The sequence below is a fragment of the Penicillium subrubescens genome (assembly GCF_028828155.1).
Source record: "Penicillium subrubescens strain IBT 31985 chromosome Unknown utg000004l_segment0_segment0, whole genome shotgun sequence".
Taxonomy (NCBI): Eukaryota; Fungi; Ascomycota; class Eurotiomycetes; order Eurotiales; family Aspergillaceae; genus Penicillium; species Penicillium subrubescens.
Window position 1 is genome coordinate 1,332,083 of NW_026643154.1, and position 15,258 is coordinate 1,347,340.

General features: G+C 53.5%; 6 protein-coding genes across 6 annotated transcripts; 4 read left to right on the plus strand and 2 right to left on the minus strand.

The window, feature by feature from the left end:
- Nucleotide 1: 1 nt before the first annotated feature.
- On the minus strand, nt 2-3,360 carry N7473_005579 (putative zinc metalloprotease; the record flags this gene model as incomplete). Its single annotated transcript, XM_057151519.1, has 3 exons — nt 2-271; nt 337-2,408; nt 2,466-3,360. 3 exons carry the CDS (start codon nt 3,358-3,360, stop codon nt 77-79), a joined length of 3,162 nt encoding a protein of 1,053 aa, XP_057009324.1. The 3' UTR covers nt 2-76.
- An 853-nt stretch (nt 3,361-4,213) lies between these two features.
- On the plus strand, nt 4,214-6,847 carry N7473_005580 (uncharacterized protein; the record flags this gene model as incomplete). Its single annotated transcript, XM_057151520.1, has 3 exons — nt 4,214-4,366; nt 4,449-5,971; nt 6,031-6,847. The coding sequence occupies 3 exons, from the start codon at nt 4,214-4,216 to the stop codon at nt 6,845-6,847; spliced, it is 2,493 nt and encodes an 830-aa protein (XP_057009325.1).
- A 242-nt stretch (nt 6,848-7,089) lies between these two features.
- On the plus strand, nt 7,090-8,622 carry N7473_005581 (WD repeat WDR12/YTM1 family ribosome biogenesis protein; the record flags this gene model as incomplete). The annotated part of the gene is made up of 2 exons (XM_057151521.1): nt 7,090-7,213; nt 7,283-8,622. The coding sequence occupies 2 exons, from the start codon at nt 7,090-7,092 to the stop codon at nt 8,620-8,622; spliced, it is 1,464 nt and encodes a 487-aa protein (XP_057009326.1).
- Nucleotides 8,623-9,005: 383 nt separating this feature from the next.
- On the minus strand, nt 9,006-9,695 carry N7473_005582 (mitochondrial 37S ribosomal protein uS13m; the record flags this gene model as incomplete). The annotated part of the gene is made up of 4 exons (XM_057151522.1): nt 9,006-9,050; nt 9,222-9,488; nt 9,590-9,634; nt 9,693-9,695. 4 exons carry the CDS (start codon nt 9,693-9,695, stop codon nt 9,006-9,008), a joined length of 360 nt encoding a protein of 119 aa, XP_057009327.1.
- Nucleotides 9,696-10,029: 334 nt separating this feature from the next.
- Nucleotides 10,030-11,307, plus strand: N7473_005583 (peptidylprolyl isomerase; the record flags this gene model as incomplete). Its single annotated transcript, XM_057151523.1, has 8 exons — nt 10,030-10,137; nt 10,197-10,274; nt 10,348-10,364; nt 10,428-10,531; nt 10,586-10,666; nt 10,727-10,790; nt 10,861-11,027; nt 11,126-11,307. 8 exons carry the CDS (start codon nt 10,030-10,032, stop codon nt 11,305-11,307), a joined length of 801 nt encoding a protein of 266 aa, XP_057009328.1.
- A 564-nt stretch (nt 11,308-11,871) lies between these two features.
- N7473_005584 (DEAD/DEAH box helicase) lies at nt 11,872-14,479 on the plus strand (the record flags this gene model as incomplete). Its single annotated transcript, XM_057151524.1, has 3 exons — nt 11,872-12,183; nt 12,317-12,526; nt 12,613-14,479. Exons 2-3 carry the CDS (start codon nt 12,339-12,341, stop codon nt 14,477-14,479), a joined length of 2,055 nt encoding a protein of 684 aa, XP_057009329.1. The 5' UTR covers nt 11,872-12,183; nt 12,317-12,338.
- Between the last annotated feature and the right edge of the window lie 779 nt (nt 14,480-15,258).

A 15,258-nucleotide genomic window follows, 5' to 3' on the forward strand; every position in this document is an offset into this window, starting at 1 on the left:
GCCATAGCCTTCGTATTATCTAGCTATTGTATCAAGCTCTACCTAGGCTATCATGTCTGCATTTCATGGAGCACGTTTACTCATCATCTTCGTCACTGTCCTCCTCTTCCGAGCCGGACTCGTCATCTTCTTCGTCTTCGTCTTCGTCATCTTCTTCCTCCTCGTCCTCCTCCTCTTCATCGCCGAGCTTGAGGCCATAGTCGTCCTCGAACTCCTTGAGAGGCTGGACAGTCGGGGTGAAGCCGATTGACTCGAAGCCTTGCTTAAGGGTCTGTTCGCGAATATTAGTACGGACTTCTGAGAATGCGGAGTAAAAGAGAACATAGATAAACATACCTCTTCCAAGACAGTACCGCAGGTAACAACAAGGTTGGCAGTCTTCGGCGCGAACAGGGGCAGGATAATCTCACGCAGAGCACCCTTGACCTCATCGACGCTGATGTCCCGCACCTTCTTGAGCATCTTCTCCTTGTAATCGCTGGGCAAGTTGCGCACGACCTGGCGGATGAAGCTGCCCTGAGCAGCGCTGACAGCGGTCATCTGCTCATTAGCATAGCCAACCACGATACTGCTGATCGCACCCTCCAGCATGAGAGGATCGAAGGGACTAGCACCGGAGAGATGGTCCTCGACAATCTGCTTGCTAGCTTCAAACGCCTTGTGAGCATTAGGAGACCGGTACACATCGAAGTTGACGAAGCTGGTGTCGATGTTGTAGGCAAAGTTAGTTCCGTATGCCAGACCCTTGCCACGGACGGCAACCCAGAGGGGACCCTCGACAGCGTTCATGTAGGCAATGGCGACCAGCAAAGCGGGGAGCTTGGGGTGGTCGTAGGAATCGAGACCTGGGGCCGTGGCATAGGCATACGAGGAGTCGACAGTCGGCATGGGGACGATGTACGAGTGTCCGCCGATGTTCTTGCCGGCGTCGCTCAGCAGAGCGCGGCGGTCGGTGATGGGCTTCAGGTTATCGCTGGATCCAAGGCGCTCAGCGAAGGGCTTCCAGGACGAGACTGGGCGGGGCAGCTTCTCCAGGTCGGCAACGACTAGAACCCGGATATTCTCGGGCTGGAACAGCGACTTGCGGATCTCCTCCATACGGCTGACGATCTCTTCAGGCTTGTCGGCAAGAAGGCGCTTGACCCGCTTAAGGTAGCGCGCCTTCACCAAGGTGGACCGAGCCCGGGCAATAGACTCCTGGGCGTAGTGGACCATGACATGAACTGCTGCGAGCATGTCATCGCCGCTGCGCTTGGAGTCGGGCACGTCGGCCAGAAGACGAGTGGTGATGGCACGGAGTCTCTCGACATCAAAGATGGAGTTCCAGCATAGCTCCTGCAGCCAGGCTATGGCATGTTCGTACTTCTCACGCTCGACCTGGAAGGACAGACGCAGCATTTCCGAGTTTCCAAGGGCGCGGCCGGTGTCCATTCCGTAGCCGACGGTGTCCTTCTCCAGCTCCACAACGACCTGCTCAAAGTTGATGGTCTTACCATCGCGCTGGACTGGGATGTTGAAGAAAGCCTCGGTGTAGATGGATAGCAAAGGCCGCAGCTGAAGGGGAACTGAATGTGCTGAGACGAGGACAGATAGCTGCACGAAGCTGCTGGGGATGTTCTCAAAGTGAATGAACAGGGGCTGGCCCGCATCATCGGCGTCGACCAGCTTCTGGATCTCATTCTCGGGATGGCCAGCCTTCAGAGCAGCACCGGAACGGGCAGTGGTGGTGTTCATGAAATGAATGGAATCGGTACCGGGAATGGCAAACTGAGCCAGAACATCCTCTGGGATCTCCTTGTCGTTCTCGGCCTTGGCCTTCTCAAGCTTGTCAGTCAGTTCCTTGAGACCCTTCTCGCCAAGACGCTCCTTTTGAGCGGCCACTCGGGCTTCTTCGTCATTCTTGAGCTTATCAGAGAGCTTCAGGGACGGGTATCCCAGGATGGAAACGTGGTTGGCATCGGCAATCCACTTGGTGATGAACGACCGCCACTGGTCCTCGTTCCAGTGCTCAAGGGCATCGTATTCCTTGAGAGATGCGACATCTCGCAGGGTCGAACCATCTCGCTTTCCGAACAGGAAGTCGGTGATGACGTATTCGGCAAAGGAGTTGGCAGAGTTCTCAGTCGAGAACTTCCAGGTACGGCGCTGGCGGTCAATGCACTCCTTAATGTACTTCATATCCAGCGGCTTGCCCATGGCATCCTTGAGAATCTCAAAGAATCTCTTCTCCACCTTCTCCAGCTTGTCGGTCTCCACACTGGTCAGAGTGAAGCGAATCTCGATGCTAGGGTGATCCTCAGTAGCATAGTAGACGGCACTGGCAATCTGTTCCTTCTCGACAATTGTGTTCTCTAGGAGAGATGCAGACGATCCAGCGAGATAGAGGAGAGCCACATTCAAAGCCCCGGCTGTGATATAATTAGCTTCAATGTTTCAAGACGCAGATGCTGGGGGAAAAAACATACATGAAATAGGATCGTTGCAGTCCGGTCCAAGGAAGCGAATCTCGATTTCGCCGAACGACTCGTCCTCTTCGGGGAAATCGACCTTTTGAATAATTGATTTCTCCAGGGCCGGGGTCTGCTTAGAGTCCGTCCAAGGCCGAGTGAAAGGCGCATCCGGGCTCGGGATGACATCCAAAATGGTATCTTCGAACTTGTCCAAGATCTCCAGCATGTTATTCTGGTCGACCTCACCCGTAATAACCAAGCAGAGGTTCTTGGGCTGATACATCTCGCGATGGAACTCGCGAATCCGCTCAGCAGTCAGAACTCGAAGCTGTTCCATCATACCACCAGTCTCATACCGGAAGCCGACGCCGGGGGGATAAGTTGCACGGCGAGCTGCCAGGTCAATCAGCTCAGCGGCATTGTTCTGCACACCTTGCATTTCAGAGTACACAACACCGGCATCATTCCCAGAGCCATCGATGTGGTGGACTTCGGTGTAGCAGCCCTCATCTGTCAAAGTGGGAGCAATGACATGCTCCAAATAGACAGGTAGAATGCGAGCAAAGCCCTCCCAACCCGCGGTATCGAGGGTGTAGGCTGTGTGATCCGTGGCTGTCCAAGCATTGGTGCTGGAGTAAACTCGGGTTGCCAGCTTGTCCAAGAAGCCCTTGTAACGGTAGTTACGAGAGCCCATGAAGCAAAGATGCTCCAGCGTGTGAGGTGCACCGGAGTCATCATGGATCTCTGTAGCAAGCACAAAGTAGCCGTTCACCTTGGGGCCCTTCTGGTCAATGACCACCACGCGCATACCGGTGCGTTGCGATTCATATTCAGTGAATTCGCTGGCGGAGTAGTCTGGCTTGAACTGCTGGAGCAGCTTGAACTGACTCTTCTGCACCGAGGGCGACATATTGATCAATGGGGCAAGCCCAGAGAAGATACTTCGCCGAAAATTAGGCAGTCTATTCTTTCGTCAGCCTCATCCATTCGTAATATGACTGTGTCACCACGTGGGCCGCATCATCATCATCATCATATCCAACCACAGCTCAGATGTTCCCGAAGCAGTGATGAGCTCCAAACCCTCCAACGCCAGTTCCCAGGGATAGGAGGGGGCATATGCACCGTGTCCACAGCGGAATCAAGAGAGCAAGAAGCAGTATAATCCCGAAGGCTGGCCAGCCGTTCACTCTGCAGCGACGCATCTAGGAGATTACATCCGACAGGACCATGTGTAACCGCGGGGCAGACAAAAATTCGGAGGGGTCTCACGCAGCGATTGGTACTCTTCCAAGAGCCAAGGGAAGAATGGAATCGTTTCAACTTACAGGAACTGGGTATGTTTCACCCGATTCAAGCCTCGTAGATAGAAGCGAGACACGATGGGGATATGTTCAGGATGAGGGAGTTGGACCCAGGCGGAGCAAAAGGTCGGGTTCCGTTTCCTTACAAAGCGGCCGCTGAGTCGTTTGTCGTTTGTTGTGTGTATAATATAATGAGGTTTAATATACTAGGGGCGGCTGCACGTATTATTCGCAGACAGACCTAGTAGGATCATAGATTTTTTCTTTTTTTTTTTTCTTTTTTAGAAGGTCCTCTTCCTCCCTGTTCACCCGCAATGATCACAGACTCACAAACATCCTGTGGTGGGGCGGTGACGCCCAAAGTCACGAGTTGGTTGTTGACACGCCGCATCTCTGGGGCTCGAATCCACCACTCCGTTGCTCCCCCGGATTGTCCAATTCAATAACTTTCGCTTCAGTATGCTACCGTCGGAAGGTGAGGTGTGCCAGGCGGTCCTGAGCTTCGTCACCGATGGCGCCTATCCTGAGGAGAATGTGGTCGCGGCCGAGTTCCCCGCAACCGCTCTTGCGAAGGAATTGGAGCTCATATCCCAAGCCCGAGAGCAAGTAGAGGTGTGTTTGAGATGCTGAAGTTGCTGTCATGCACGAGAGAAAGCCCTGAGCTAGTGCTGACCAGGTATTTTGGCCCCGATAGAACGAGATCAGCTCGCTGAGTCGCGAAAACACTACCTTCGATGCCGACGATTGGATTGTCCAAGCCAAACAGCTGCACGCCGATATCGAGCGCTCACGAGTCACGGCACGGGAGATAGTCGCCCAGCATGAGCACACGAGCCCCCTCCGATCCAAAGTAGAGGACGCAAGCGCCAAAGTGGGATTGATCGAGACGGAGATTGCTTTCAACCAGGCTGTGGCAGAGACTCTGGAAGAGGTGCAGCGCTTGTACCAACAATTGGAAAATGGACGAGCTGCGCTTGCAAATGGTCAGTTGACGGTCGCGATCGAGAAGTTGGAGTCTACGAAAGCGGCGATTAGGCAGGATGCATTCTTCACCAACACCAATGTGATGAGCATTCTCACTCTCGAAGTGGCACGGTTTAGGGAGCAGATTGAGGACACTCTGCGTCTACGCTGGCAGGAGCAGCTAAAGTTGGACCGACAACGCGGGGAATTCCAAGTGGTTAAGGGCGATGGCGCAGACTCTCTGGACAACACTATTGCGTCAATGTCCCGATTGGAGATTCTCGCTTCAGCCAGCGAGAAACTCCTGAAGGACCTCTGTGTCGCCGTTGTCGACCCAATACTACGGCCACGGGCTGATGGGAAAAGTCGCGCTGTCTCAATCACGGACACCGGCATCCGTGTTCAATCGGAGTTCTCAGAAACAACTGTTGCCGAGACGCTGAGCCGCACCACAGAAGTTCTGGATTATCTGCGACAGAACCTGCCACAGTCTATCTTATCTGAGCTCCCTCAATCGTTGATCCCATCTGTTGCGTCCAAGGCGATCTCGGGGTGGCTGTCTTCTTCGATCCCAACCACGCTCAATGGATTGGGGGAGTTTGAAGAGACTCTAGACATTGTGATGCAGTTCACCAATACAGTTCAGTCTTGGGGTTGGACTGGGATTGAGGAGCTTGTATCCTGGGTTAACCAGGCACCTCGTCTGTGGTTGACTCGGCGTCGCGTCGACTCGCTCGACAGTGTGCGCAAGGTCCTTGCAGCTAGCCAGGGCACCACTAAGCAAGTTGAGCGAGTCGAAAAGGAGCAGGTCTCTCGGGCGGATGAAGCCTTGCTGGAGACTGCCACGGACGATTGGGATGCTAATTGGGATGACGAGAAAGGGGAGGCAAGTACAGCAGGTCCAGCAATGGCCGCCCAGCCTGAAGAAGAAGAGGATGTCAGTGCGTGGGGTCTTGATGAGGACGCCCAGGAAGAAGCCGAGCCCGATGCGACTGGTGCTAGTGGAGACGACGATGCGGATGATGACGCGTGGGGCTGGGGCGACGACGATGGCGAGGAAGACCCGAGTGATCGGAATAAATCCCTACAGACTGACACGGCCTCAAAGCCTGTCAATGGTGCAGAGGCAGCACAGTCTTCTACTCCCAGAGAAATGACTTTGAGGGAGGTTTATACAGTCACCGATATCCCCGACTCGATCCTTGATATTGTTCGCCAGCAGATCAACGACTCAAAAGACATCTCACAGCCACCGTAAGTCTCTTTTGGCAGTGTTTTCTGAGCAACCAACGTCTCTAATGTGGAAAATATAGGCATTCGACCTCTCGAGTCGCTTCATCAGGTGCTGGTCTACTGGCGCTACCCACGCTGATTCTGGCCATGTTCAAAGCTACTTCCTCCTCCTTCTACTCGCTGAAGCTCGGCTCGGGTCAAATGTACCTGTACAATGACAGCCTGTACCTTGCCGGCCAAATTCGAGAGTTGATTGAAGAACATGAGCTGACCAGGCTCAGCTCTGATGTGGAAGCTCTTGAGAAATTTGGCAAATTTGCTTACAGCAAGGAGATGCAAACACAAAGCACGATTGTCACCGATCTTCTTGATGGTGCACAAGGCTTTGGACAATGCTCCGAGCAGCCATTCAAGACAGAGTGCGAAAATGCCGTGAGCGCGACTGCAGATCGCATTCGTGATGTCTATAAGGAGTGGCAGCCCATCCTGTCACATTCTGCTCTACTGCAGTCCATTGGATCCCTATTGTCTACTGTGATCAGCAAGATCATCATCGATGTGGTAGATTTGGGTGACATCTCCGAGGATCAGTCTAAGCAGCTCGTTGCTTTCTGCAACCATGTCTCCAAACTCGAGGATCTCTTCATACCCGAGACAACTGGTGATGCCGAAGCCCTACCTGTTACTGCTGTTTACGTGCCAAATTGGCTTCGTTTCCAGTACTTGATCAACATCCTCGAGAGTTCTCTTGCTGACATCAAATACCTTTGGCTGGAGGGCGAATTGGGACTCGAATTCTCCGTCGACGAGGTGGTGGATTTGATCGAGGCATTGTTTGCAGAATCTGGCCATCGCCGTCAGGCCATCTCAGAGATTAAGCGTGCCCCTCGAGGGTGATGTTGTTTCTAAATAATATCTGTCCTTACTTTTCCCCTCAATATCCTATACATATCCCAGTAATCCCAAACCATTCATTGTTATAGACAGTTTTGTAGACTCGGCGGGGCCATCTCCGCGCTTTGCGCTAGTGTGCCGCACGGGTCACCGTAATTTTTCCTCACCCGTGAAGGCTTGTTCAATTTGCGACAGCCACCAGAGCCGAGTTAAATCACCACCCTTTGGACAATATATCGCCCGTCATGAGTGGAGACCAAGAATCGTCCGCCGCTGAGGCTGTTCAGCGACAGGTTCGTGTACAGCTCACGACCCAGCAAGAGGATATTGCGCTCCCTGAGAGCACCGGTCCTATCCTCGTTCCCACTGGTAAGAACTCACACAACGTTTGTTGAAAGACTATTGTAATCTGGAGATGCTAATTGTGGTTTCGAATAGGTCTGCGACGTTATGCGCTGTCAACTCTGGTCAACAACCTTTTGGGAAGCGAGAAGCCCGTTCCGTTCGAATTTTTGATCAACGGAACATTCTTGCGGACCTCGATTGATGAATACCTGACCGACAATGGTATCTCCGCCGAGACGACTCTCGAGATTGAATATGTCCGAGCCCTTATTCCCCCTCTTCACATCGCTTCTTTCCAGCACGATGACTGGGTCAGCGCTACAGATGTGCTTTCATCAACTTCACACGCTGCGTCCTGGGCCTCCGGCGCCACCTTCTCGAAGGGCCAGGAAAGAATTCTGTCCGGAAGCTACGACGGTCTCCTTCGGATATGGAACATGTCATCCCAGACTATTGCTACCTCTCCAGCGGCCTCTGAGGGAGGACATACTGCCTCAATCAAGGCCGCCAAGTTCGTCTCGCCTAACCAGATCGCTTCGGCCGGCTTGGACCGCACTGTGAGACTGTGGAAGTATACCGAGGATGATGAGTTTGTTGGAAAAATCACACCCCAGCTCGAGTTGTACGGCCACAAGTCCGGAATTGAATCTCTGGCTGTGCATGCGCCGTCTAATCGCCTTCTGACTGGTTCTTCCGATCACAATGTTGGATTCTGGTCTACGAAGAAGGCCGATGCTCCCGCTGCTCCGGAGAACCTGCTTCCTAACACTGCTCGCACCTCCAAGCGCCGGAAGCTGAACACCTCCGTGAGCACCCCCCAGCGTGGTCCTCTGGCGCTTCTCTCGGCGCACACTGGACCTGTCTCTGCCGCCATCTTCGACGCTAAGGATTCCACTGTTGGATACTCTGCTTCGTGGGATCACTCTCTCCGGACCTGGGATTTGGTCACCGCTGCCCTTGTCGACACTCGTACCACCTCTCACTCTCTTCTTTCTCTCGAGCACCTCCCCGAGCACAGCCTCTTGGCTGCTGGTACCTCTGCCCGACACATCACCCTGATTGACCCGCGAGCCTCTGCCACTACTGTGGCAGCAATGACCCTGCGTGGTCACACCAACGCTGTTGTCAGCTTGGCTCGCGATCCCTCCAGCACGTATGGTCTCATCAGTGGTAGCCACGACGGCACATGCCGGATCTGGGATATCCGGTCCACCAAGAACGACAAGGAGGGTGTCGTTGGTGAGAGCGTTTACTCGATCGCTCGCAAAAGCCTCGAGGAGGAAGGTAAAGTGGATAGCAAGCGTGTCGGTGGTGAGGGTGTTAAGGTGTTCAGCGTATGCTGGGACCAGACTATTGGTATTGTCAGCGCGGGTGAGGACAAGCGGATCCAAATCAACCGCGGTGAGGGTGTCCTGTCTTCGAACAAGGAGTAGACTGTACATAATGACTCGGCGTTTTTAGATGTGGTTTTGGTCAAAAGTTATTGTTCATCAGATATCATCCAATCTGCCTCGGTTGCTAGGTAGTGTAGTTCCGCTGCCGCTAGGTAGATCTCCAGATATATATCTTGGTAGGTCCGTGTCTAATTTACGAAGTTCAAGCAACAGCCTACATAGATTTGAAGGGCACCGAGATGTTTTTGAGTAGTTTGTTTTTCTTTTAAATTGACATATAATACATTTATAGAGTGTACATTCACATAGCTAGCGAGAAAAAGCCAGCTCTCAAGACAAAAACGCCGTTCCCATGCCTCCCTCGCAAGATACGAGAGATTTTCCCATAATGAGGTTCGAAGAATTCCAAAAGGATGTCAGGTTTATAGCCGGCGCTCCATCCGGTTGAGCTTGACTGGGGTTTTGATCTATTGCACATTCGTTAGCTTCGAGTTCGAAGATGCCGCTCCTGCGTGTCCGATCACAAAGTCTCATGAGACCATCAAGACCATATCCACGAAGCACCCGAAGACACCGAGCATGGTATCAAGAATATCCAGTCTCAGGATATAAGAGACCGCAAAGGAGAAACAACCCACCTGAGTCCTTGTGCGCTGTCCTCGAACGGGCAGACCCAGCGCATGACGACGACCGCGGTAGGTACCGGTCTCCTTCAAGCGCTTGATGTCGTTCAAAACCTCTCGTCGCAGGTCATTCTCAATCTTCATGTCCGAAAGTACGGCGGTCAGGTCGAGAACCTGCTTATTGGCGAGCTCGCCGACGCGGCAGGTTGGATGGATGTTGAAGCGGGCCAGGAGGCGGGAGGAAGTGTGGCCGCCAACGCCGAAAAAGGTCTCGAGGGATTTCTGTTTATTCGTCCGAGTTAGTTTCCATGGTGGTGAAGGGTCAATTGGGTCGAATCAAGGTGTTGGTGTCGGAGGTGCGATGTTGTGCAGGGAGTGCTGACCTTGAGCAGGTTCCGCTCAGGGAAGTTGACACCGAGAATGAAGACCTGTGGGAGAAGAAGTAAGTCAGAGTAGATTTGACAGAGATCCTGCTAGCAAGCTTACCATCTTGATGTGCCTGGATGCCCAGCTAGACAATTGATTCTTGCTCTAATCGGCTCGCCGTCCGCGCATTGCGGGAGAAATCGACCGGCAATAAAGTTTATCCGAGAGACACTCCGGGCCACAGTTTGCAGATTGTATGAATATTACCGTATTATTGGTATTCAAACACCCAATTCACTGATAACTTCTCCTGAAGAACGGAAATATTACCATACAGTACTTCACAGCCACGGCGGCATCTCCGCACGCCATTGCAAGCTGGCCTCCTCACTCGACTCCTCCCTCTTTCCCTTCTACTTCCCACTGCATCCACCTTAAGCAGTGGCAATTCGCAACCATGTATTTCCGCAACCTTTTCTTGTCCCTCTTCTTTGTCCTGGCCGTTACCCTCGCGCTGGTTCAGGCTGAGGATGCTAAGCCCCGTGGTCCCAAGATCACCCATAAGGTAAGCAATTGGTCTCGAGATCTAAAAGGCCGAGACCCAATGCTGATTATTTCAATTAGGTCTACTTCGACATCCAGCATGGCGATGAGTCTCTTGGCCGCATTGTGATGGGTCTGTATGGCAAGACTGTCCCCGAGGTGAGTCGTTTGTCTATATACTTAAACTTCGAGGTTCAACCAGCGCAATCACTTACTTTCCATGTCTATGCAGACCGCTGAGAACTTCCGGTATGGTCACAGCTACAAAGCTCCATATATATCTTGACGCATGCCAATCCTAACGATACTTAGCGCTCTGGCCACTGGCGAGAAGGGCTTCGGCTACGAGGGCTCGACCTTCCACCGTGTCATCAAGGACTTCATGATCCAGGGTGGTGACTTCACCAACCATGACGGTCCGTACCATTATCTTGAACATAATTGATGTGAAAATTAATTCCTGTTTGCAGGCACTGGTGGCAAGTCCATCTACGGCAACAAGTTCAAGGATGAGAACTTCAAGCTCCGCCACTCCAAGAAGGGTCTCCTGAGTATGCAATCCAGCTCTGTACCCCAACAAATAACCAGATCAATAAACTCACCAAATTTAGGCATGGCCAACGCCGGCAAGGATACCAACGGCTCCCAGTTCTTCATTACCACTGTCATCACCTCGTGCGTACTCCTCATCCTCAGGGCTCTAGATCTATTCCAGCGCATGTTGCTAATCATTTCCTATATATAGTTGGCTCGATGGTCGCCACGTCGTTTTCGGTGAGGTCCTTGAGGGCTACGATATCGTCGACAAGATCCAGAACGTCCCCAAGGGCCGTGGTGACAAGCCCGAGAAGACCGTCAAGATTGTGAAGAGCGGTGAGCTCGAGATGGAGAAGTCGGAAACCGAGGACAAAGGTAGCCGCGATGAGCTTTAAGGCCGGTCCCGGCCCTTACTCTACTCTTCTACTGCTGGAGAAGGGTGGCTGATTATGTTTGTTTTTTCCTCCCCAAAGAATTCGACGACGAACCGGTGGCTGTCCCCCCAGTCGCTGACGAAACCCCGGCAACCGACGAGTCTTCCTTTTCGATGCAACCGGTCCTGATCTTCCTTGTGCTCGTGGCCGTGATCGGCTTCTACATCAGCCGTCGCCGCAGCCAGCAGCAGCAACAGGATGAGAAGGAGTTTGATGCGTAAGTTAAAAGACGATAGTTAAAGCAGGATCATCACAATGCATTTATGAGATTTGACTGGAACTTGTGAAGAGTCGTAGACTTGAATCAGAATGCATAGTCTGTATATCTGCTCTCAGTTAAGCATATCATGTAAAGACTAGATACAGTATGCACTATTAGGACTCAGCCTCCTGCAGCACCGGTCACGATACCTCGGCCATTTACATCTCGTGGCTCTGAACTTAGTCAGCCACCGCCCATACTCCAAATCTGTGCCAACTGGCTAGCAGAGTTTTTTTTTTTTTTTTTTGGGGTTGGCCACTGAATACGGTACCAATACTGGCGTCGATACATTTCAGGGCCTGCGGGACTCCTGAGAAATGACTAGTTCCTGGCCAGTGCTTGGCAAGTACCGTGGTCCCCTGGAAAATTACAGACCCAGCCAACTCATACCGGACCATACCGAGCAATACAGCGATACACAGCCACTACCGCTGTACGCACAGGCGACAGCACACGGGCGGGCGTACCCAGCAAGTACTCGATTTGCCTCCTTCCCACAGAAAACCTGCCATCGCGCTTCTCAACTTCCTACTTTTACATCCTCATCCCTTTTTACACCCTACTTATCCCTCTCTTTTCTTGTGTGCTCATAGAGTTCTTAGAATCAGGGGTTTTTGCATTTTCGTTCTTCTCTCCCACAATACCCGTTGTTTTGCCACTTGACTTTTTTCTTCTATCAAGCGGGAAAAAATCGAGAAACCTTACAACTTACCTTCTTACATCTCTCACTTGTCCTTGAAGGTTCTTTCATACGCTCTCTTTGCAAGTGTCCTGTGTTTACAGATCGCTTGCGCCTTGTCTCCGGAGAAACTTTCGGTGAACCTAGAAAAAAACTGTACGCAGACCCTTTACCCTTTCCCTCTTACACAACTCTTCTCACTTGACATCTCTCTTCCCCGAAAACTCAACTTTTCCATAACACCCTTTCCCGGCCAGCAACTAATCTGAGGTGCTCTTCTCGTCTACAGAAACACGTCAAAAATCGCAATCATGGCCGACGGTCTGCAGATGGGCAACTTGTCCCTCCAGGACTCCCAGCACGCCCCCCAGGGTGGCCCCCCTGGCCGTGCCGCCTACATCCCTCCTCACCTCCGCGGACGCCCCGGCGGTGCCAGCATGGACGGTCCTGCTGCAGCGGCTCCTCCTCCTGGCCCCGCTGGTGGCTTCTCCGGCGCTCGGTACGATATCCTAAAATCTCCCCTATCCTTGCTTCTCCATATGCTTTGCCACAAGATCTTCCGCTAACCCCGAACCGGTTCTCTAGGGATGCTCGTGGTGGTAACTGGGCTAACGCCAACGCCCCTAACTTCAGCCCTCGCGGCGGCCCTGCCAACGGTAATACCAGCTGGAACCCAAATGGAAAACTCCGGCCCTTCGATCCCTATGCTTACGGACATCCAGGACAAGGCGGCTCTTACAGTGGTGGTGGTGGTAGCTACAGCGGCGGCGGCGGTGCTTCCGCCCGTGGCTCTGGCGATGGTCAGTGGCGTGACGGCAAGCACATCGCCGGCCCTGCCAACCCCCGTTTGGAGCGTGAGCTCTTCGGTCTCGGTCAGGATGACCCCTCCAAGCAGCACACCGGCATCAACTTCTCCAACTACGACGATATCCCCGTTGAGGCGTCCGGCCAGGACGTCCCCGAGCCCGTTAACACCTTCACTAACCCCCCTCTTGACGACCACCTTATCACCAACATCAAGCTTGCCAGCTACGTTACCCCTACTCCCGTCCAGAAGTACTCTATCCCCATTGTCATGGGTGGCCGCGACTTGATGGCCTGCGCTCAGACCGGTTCCGGAAAGACCGGTGGTTTCCTCTTCCCCATTCTCTCTCAGGCTTTCCAGACCGGCCCCTCTGCTGCTCCTCAGCAGGCCGGCGGTGGTCAGTTCTACGGCCGCCAGCGCAAGGCTTACCCCACCTCCCTCATTCTCGCTCCCACTCGTGAGCTGGTCTCCCAGATCTTCGACGAGGCCCGCAAGTTCGCCTACCGCTCCTGGGTCCGCCCTTGTGTCGTGTACGGTGGTGCCGACATTGGCTCCCAGCTGCGCCAGATTGAGCGTGGCTGCGATCTCCTGGTCGCTACTCCCGGTCGTCTGGTCGACCTGATTGAGCGTGGCCGTATCTCCCTCGTCAACATCAAGTACCTGGTTCTTGACGAGGCTGATCGCATGCTGGACATGGGTTTCGAGCCCCAAATTCGCCGCATCGTTGAGGGTGAGGATATGCCCTCCGTTGAGGACCGCCAGACTCTCATGTTCTCGGCCACCTTCCCCCGTGACATCCAGATGCTGGCCCGCGACTTCCTGAAGGACTACGTCTTCCTGTCCGTCGGTCGTGTGGGTTCCACCTCCGAGAACATTACCCAGAAGATCGAGTACGTCGAGGACGTTGACAAGCGCTCCGTTCTCCTGGACATCCTCCACACCCACGGCACAACTGGCCTGACTCTCATCTTCGTCGAGACCAAGCGTATGGCCGACTCGCTCTCTGACTTCCTGATCAACCAGCGCTTCCCCGCCACTGCCATTCACGGTGACCGCACCCAGCGTGAGCGTGAGCGCGCCCTGGAGATGTTCCGTAACGCCCGTTGCCCCATCCTGGTCGCTACTGCCGTTGCTGCTCGTGGTCTCGATATCCCCAACGTTACCCACGTCATCAACTACGATCTGCCCACCGACATTGACGACTACGTCCACCGTATCGGTCGTACCGGTCGTGCCGGTAACACCGGTATCGCCACTGCTTTCTTCAACCGTGGCAACCGTGGTGTCGTCCGTGACATGATCGACCTCCTGAAGGAGGCCCACCAGGAGGTTCCCTCCTTCCTGGAGAGCATTGCTCGTGAGGGTAGCGGTTTCGGTGGCCGTGGCGGCCGTGGCGGCCGTGGTCGTGGCAGCTCCAACGCTACTCGTGACGTCCGTCGCTTCGGCGGTGGTGGCATGGGTGGTGGTCAGTCCTCCCTCGGCGGCAGCGGCTACGGCGGCGCTCCTTCCTATGGTGGCTCCGGCGGCTATGGTGGTGGTGCTGCTCCCTCCTACGGTGGCTCTGGCGGTGGTGCTGGCGGCTACAGCGGCGGCGGTGGCAGCTACGGTAACCCCGGTGGTGCTACTGGCCCCTCTTCCTGGTGGTAAATCAGTCGTGGTCTGATGATGAGGCCGTCGGGTCTGATTGGCTCCCCATTTCTTATTTCCTTATGTCTTTCGCTTGACGGATACGATCAGAACGCACCCTGAGTTCCTTTTTCGGCCTCGCTGTTTCTCAGGGACGGCTTTGTCATGACTGCCACGACTCTCCTATCCGCGTGTTTTAGATTCATGTTTTACTTTTCTCGTGCCTCGCTCTGATGTTTCGTTTCCTTTTCCGCTATTCATTTCCTTTTCCTGTATGTGTCTTATCTTGCTTTTTTATTTTCTGTCTTGCACGTTTCCAATGGCTCTCCATCTGGCCTTGTTTAGACACGGGGCGTTCGAGCAGTTTCGATTTCCTTTGCGTTGCTCCGGGTCATTTCTTTACGACGATTTCCTTTTTCGAGCAACCCGGTGATCGGCACTGCATGAACATCATAGAATGCGTTGTCTTTTCTGTCCGTCTCTCATCAGATACCCCTTTTTTGTTCGAGCGTTCCCACAGTTCGGGGAACTACGTTCGAATGACGCGTGCGCCGAGCGGAGAGTTCAACTCTCCACGAAAAGTGCTTCTTTTCTACATGTGCATTCATCTCTCTCGGTGTTGTTTTGGCTGCATCGGTCGAGTTTTGCAGCAATAGACTCCTGACAGCGTCGGTATCTAATGGCGGACCGTTATCTTGTGTTCCTGCCCTCGTGTTTTCTGCGGTCAATTCTGTTTCGAAACCCAAAAAAACTCCGCGCTTTTCTCTCCCTCTTCCTTCCTCTCTCCCGGCTATCTCAGC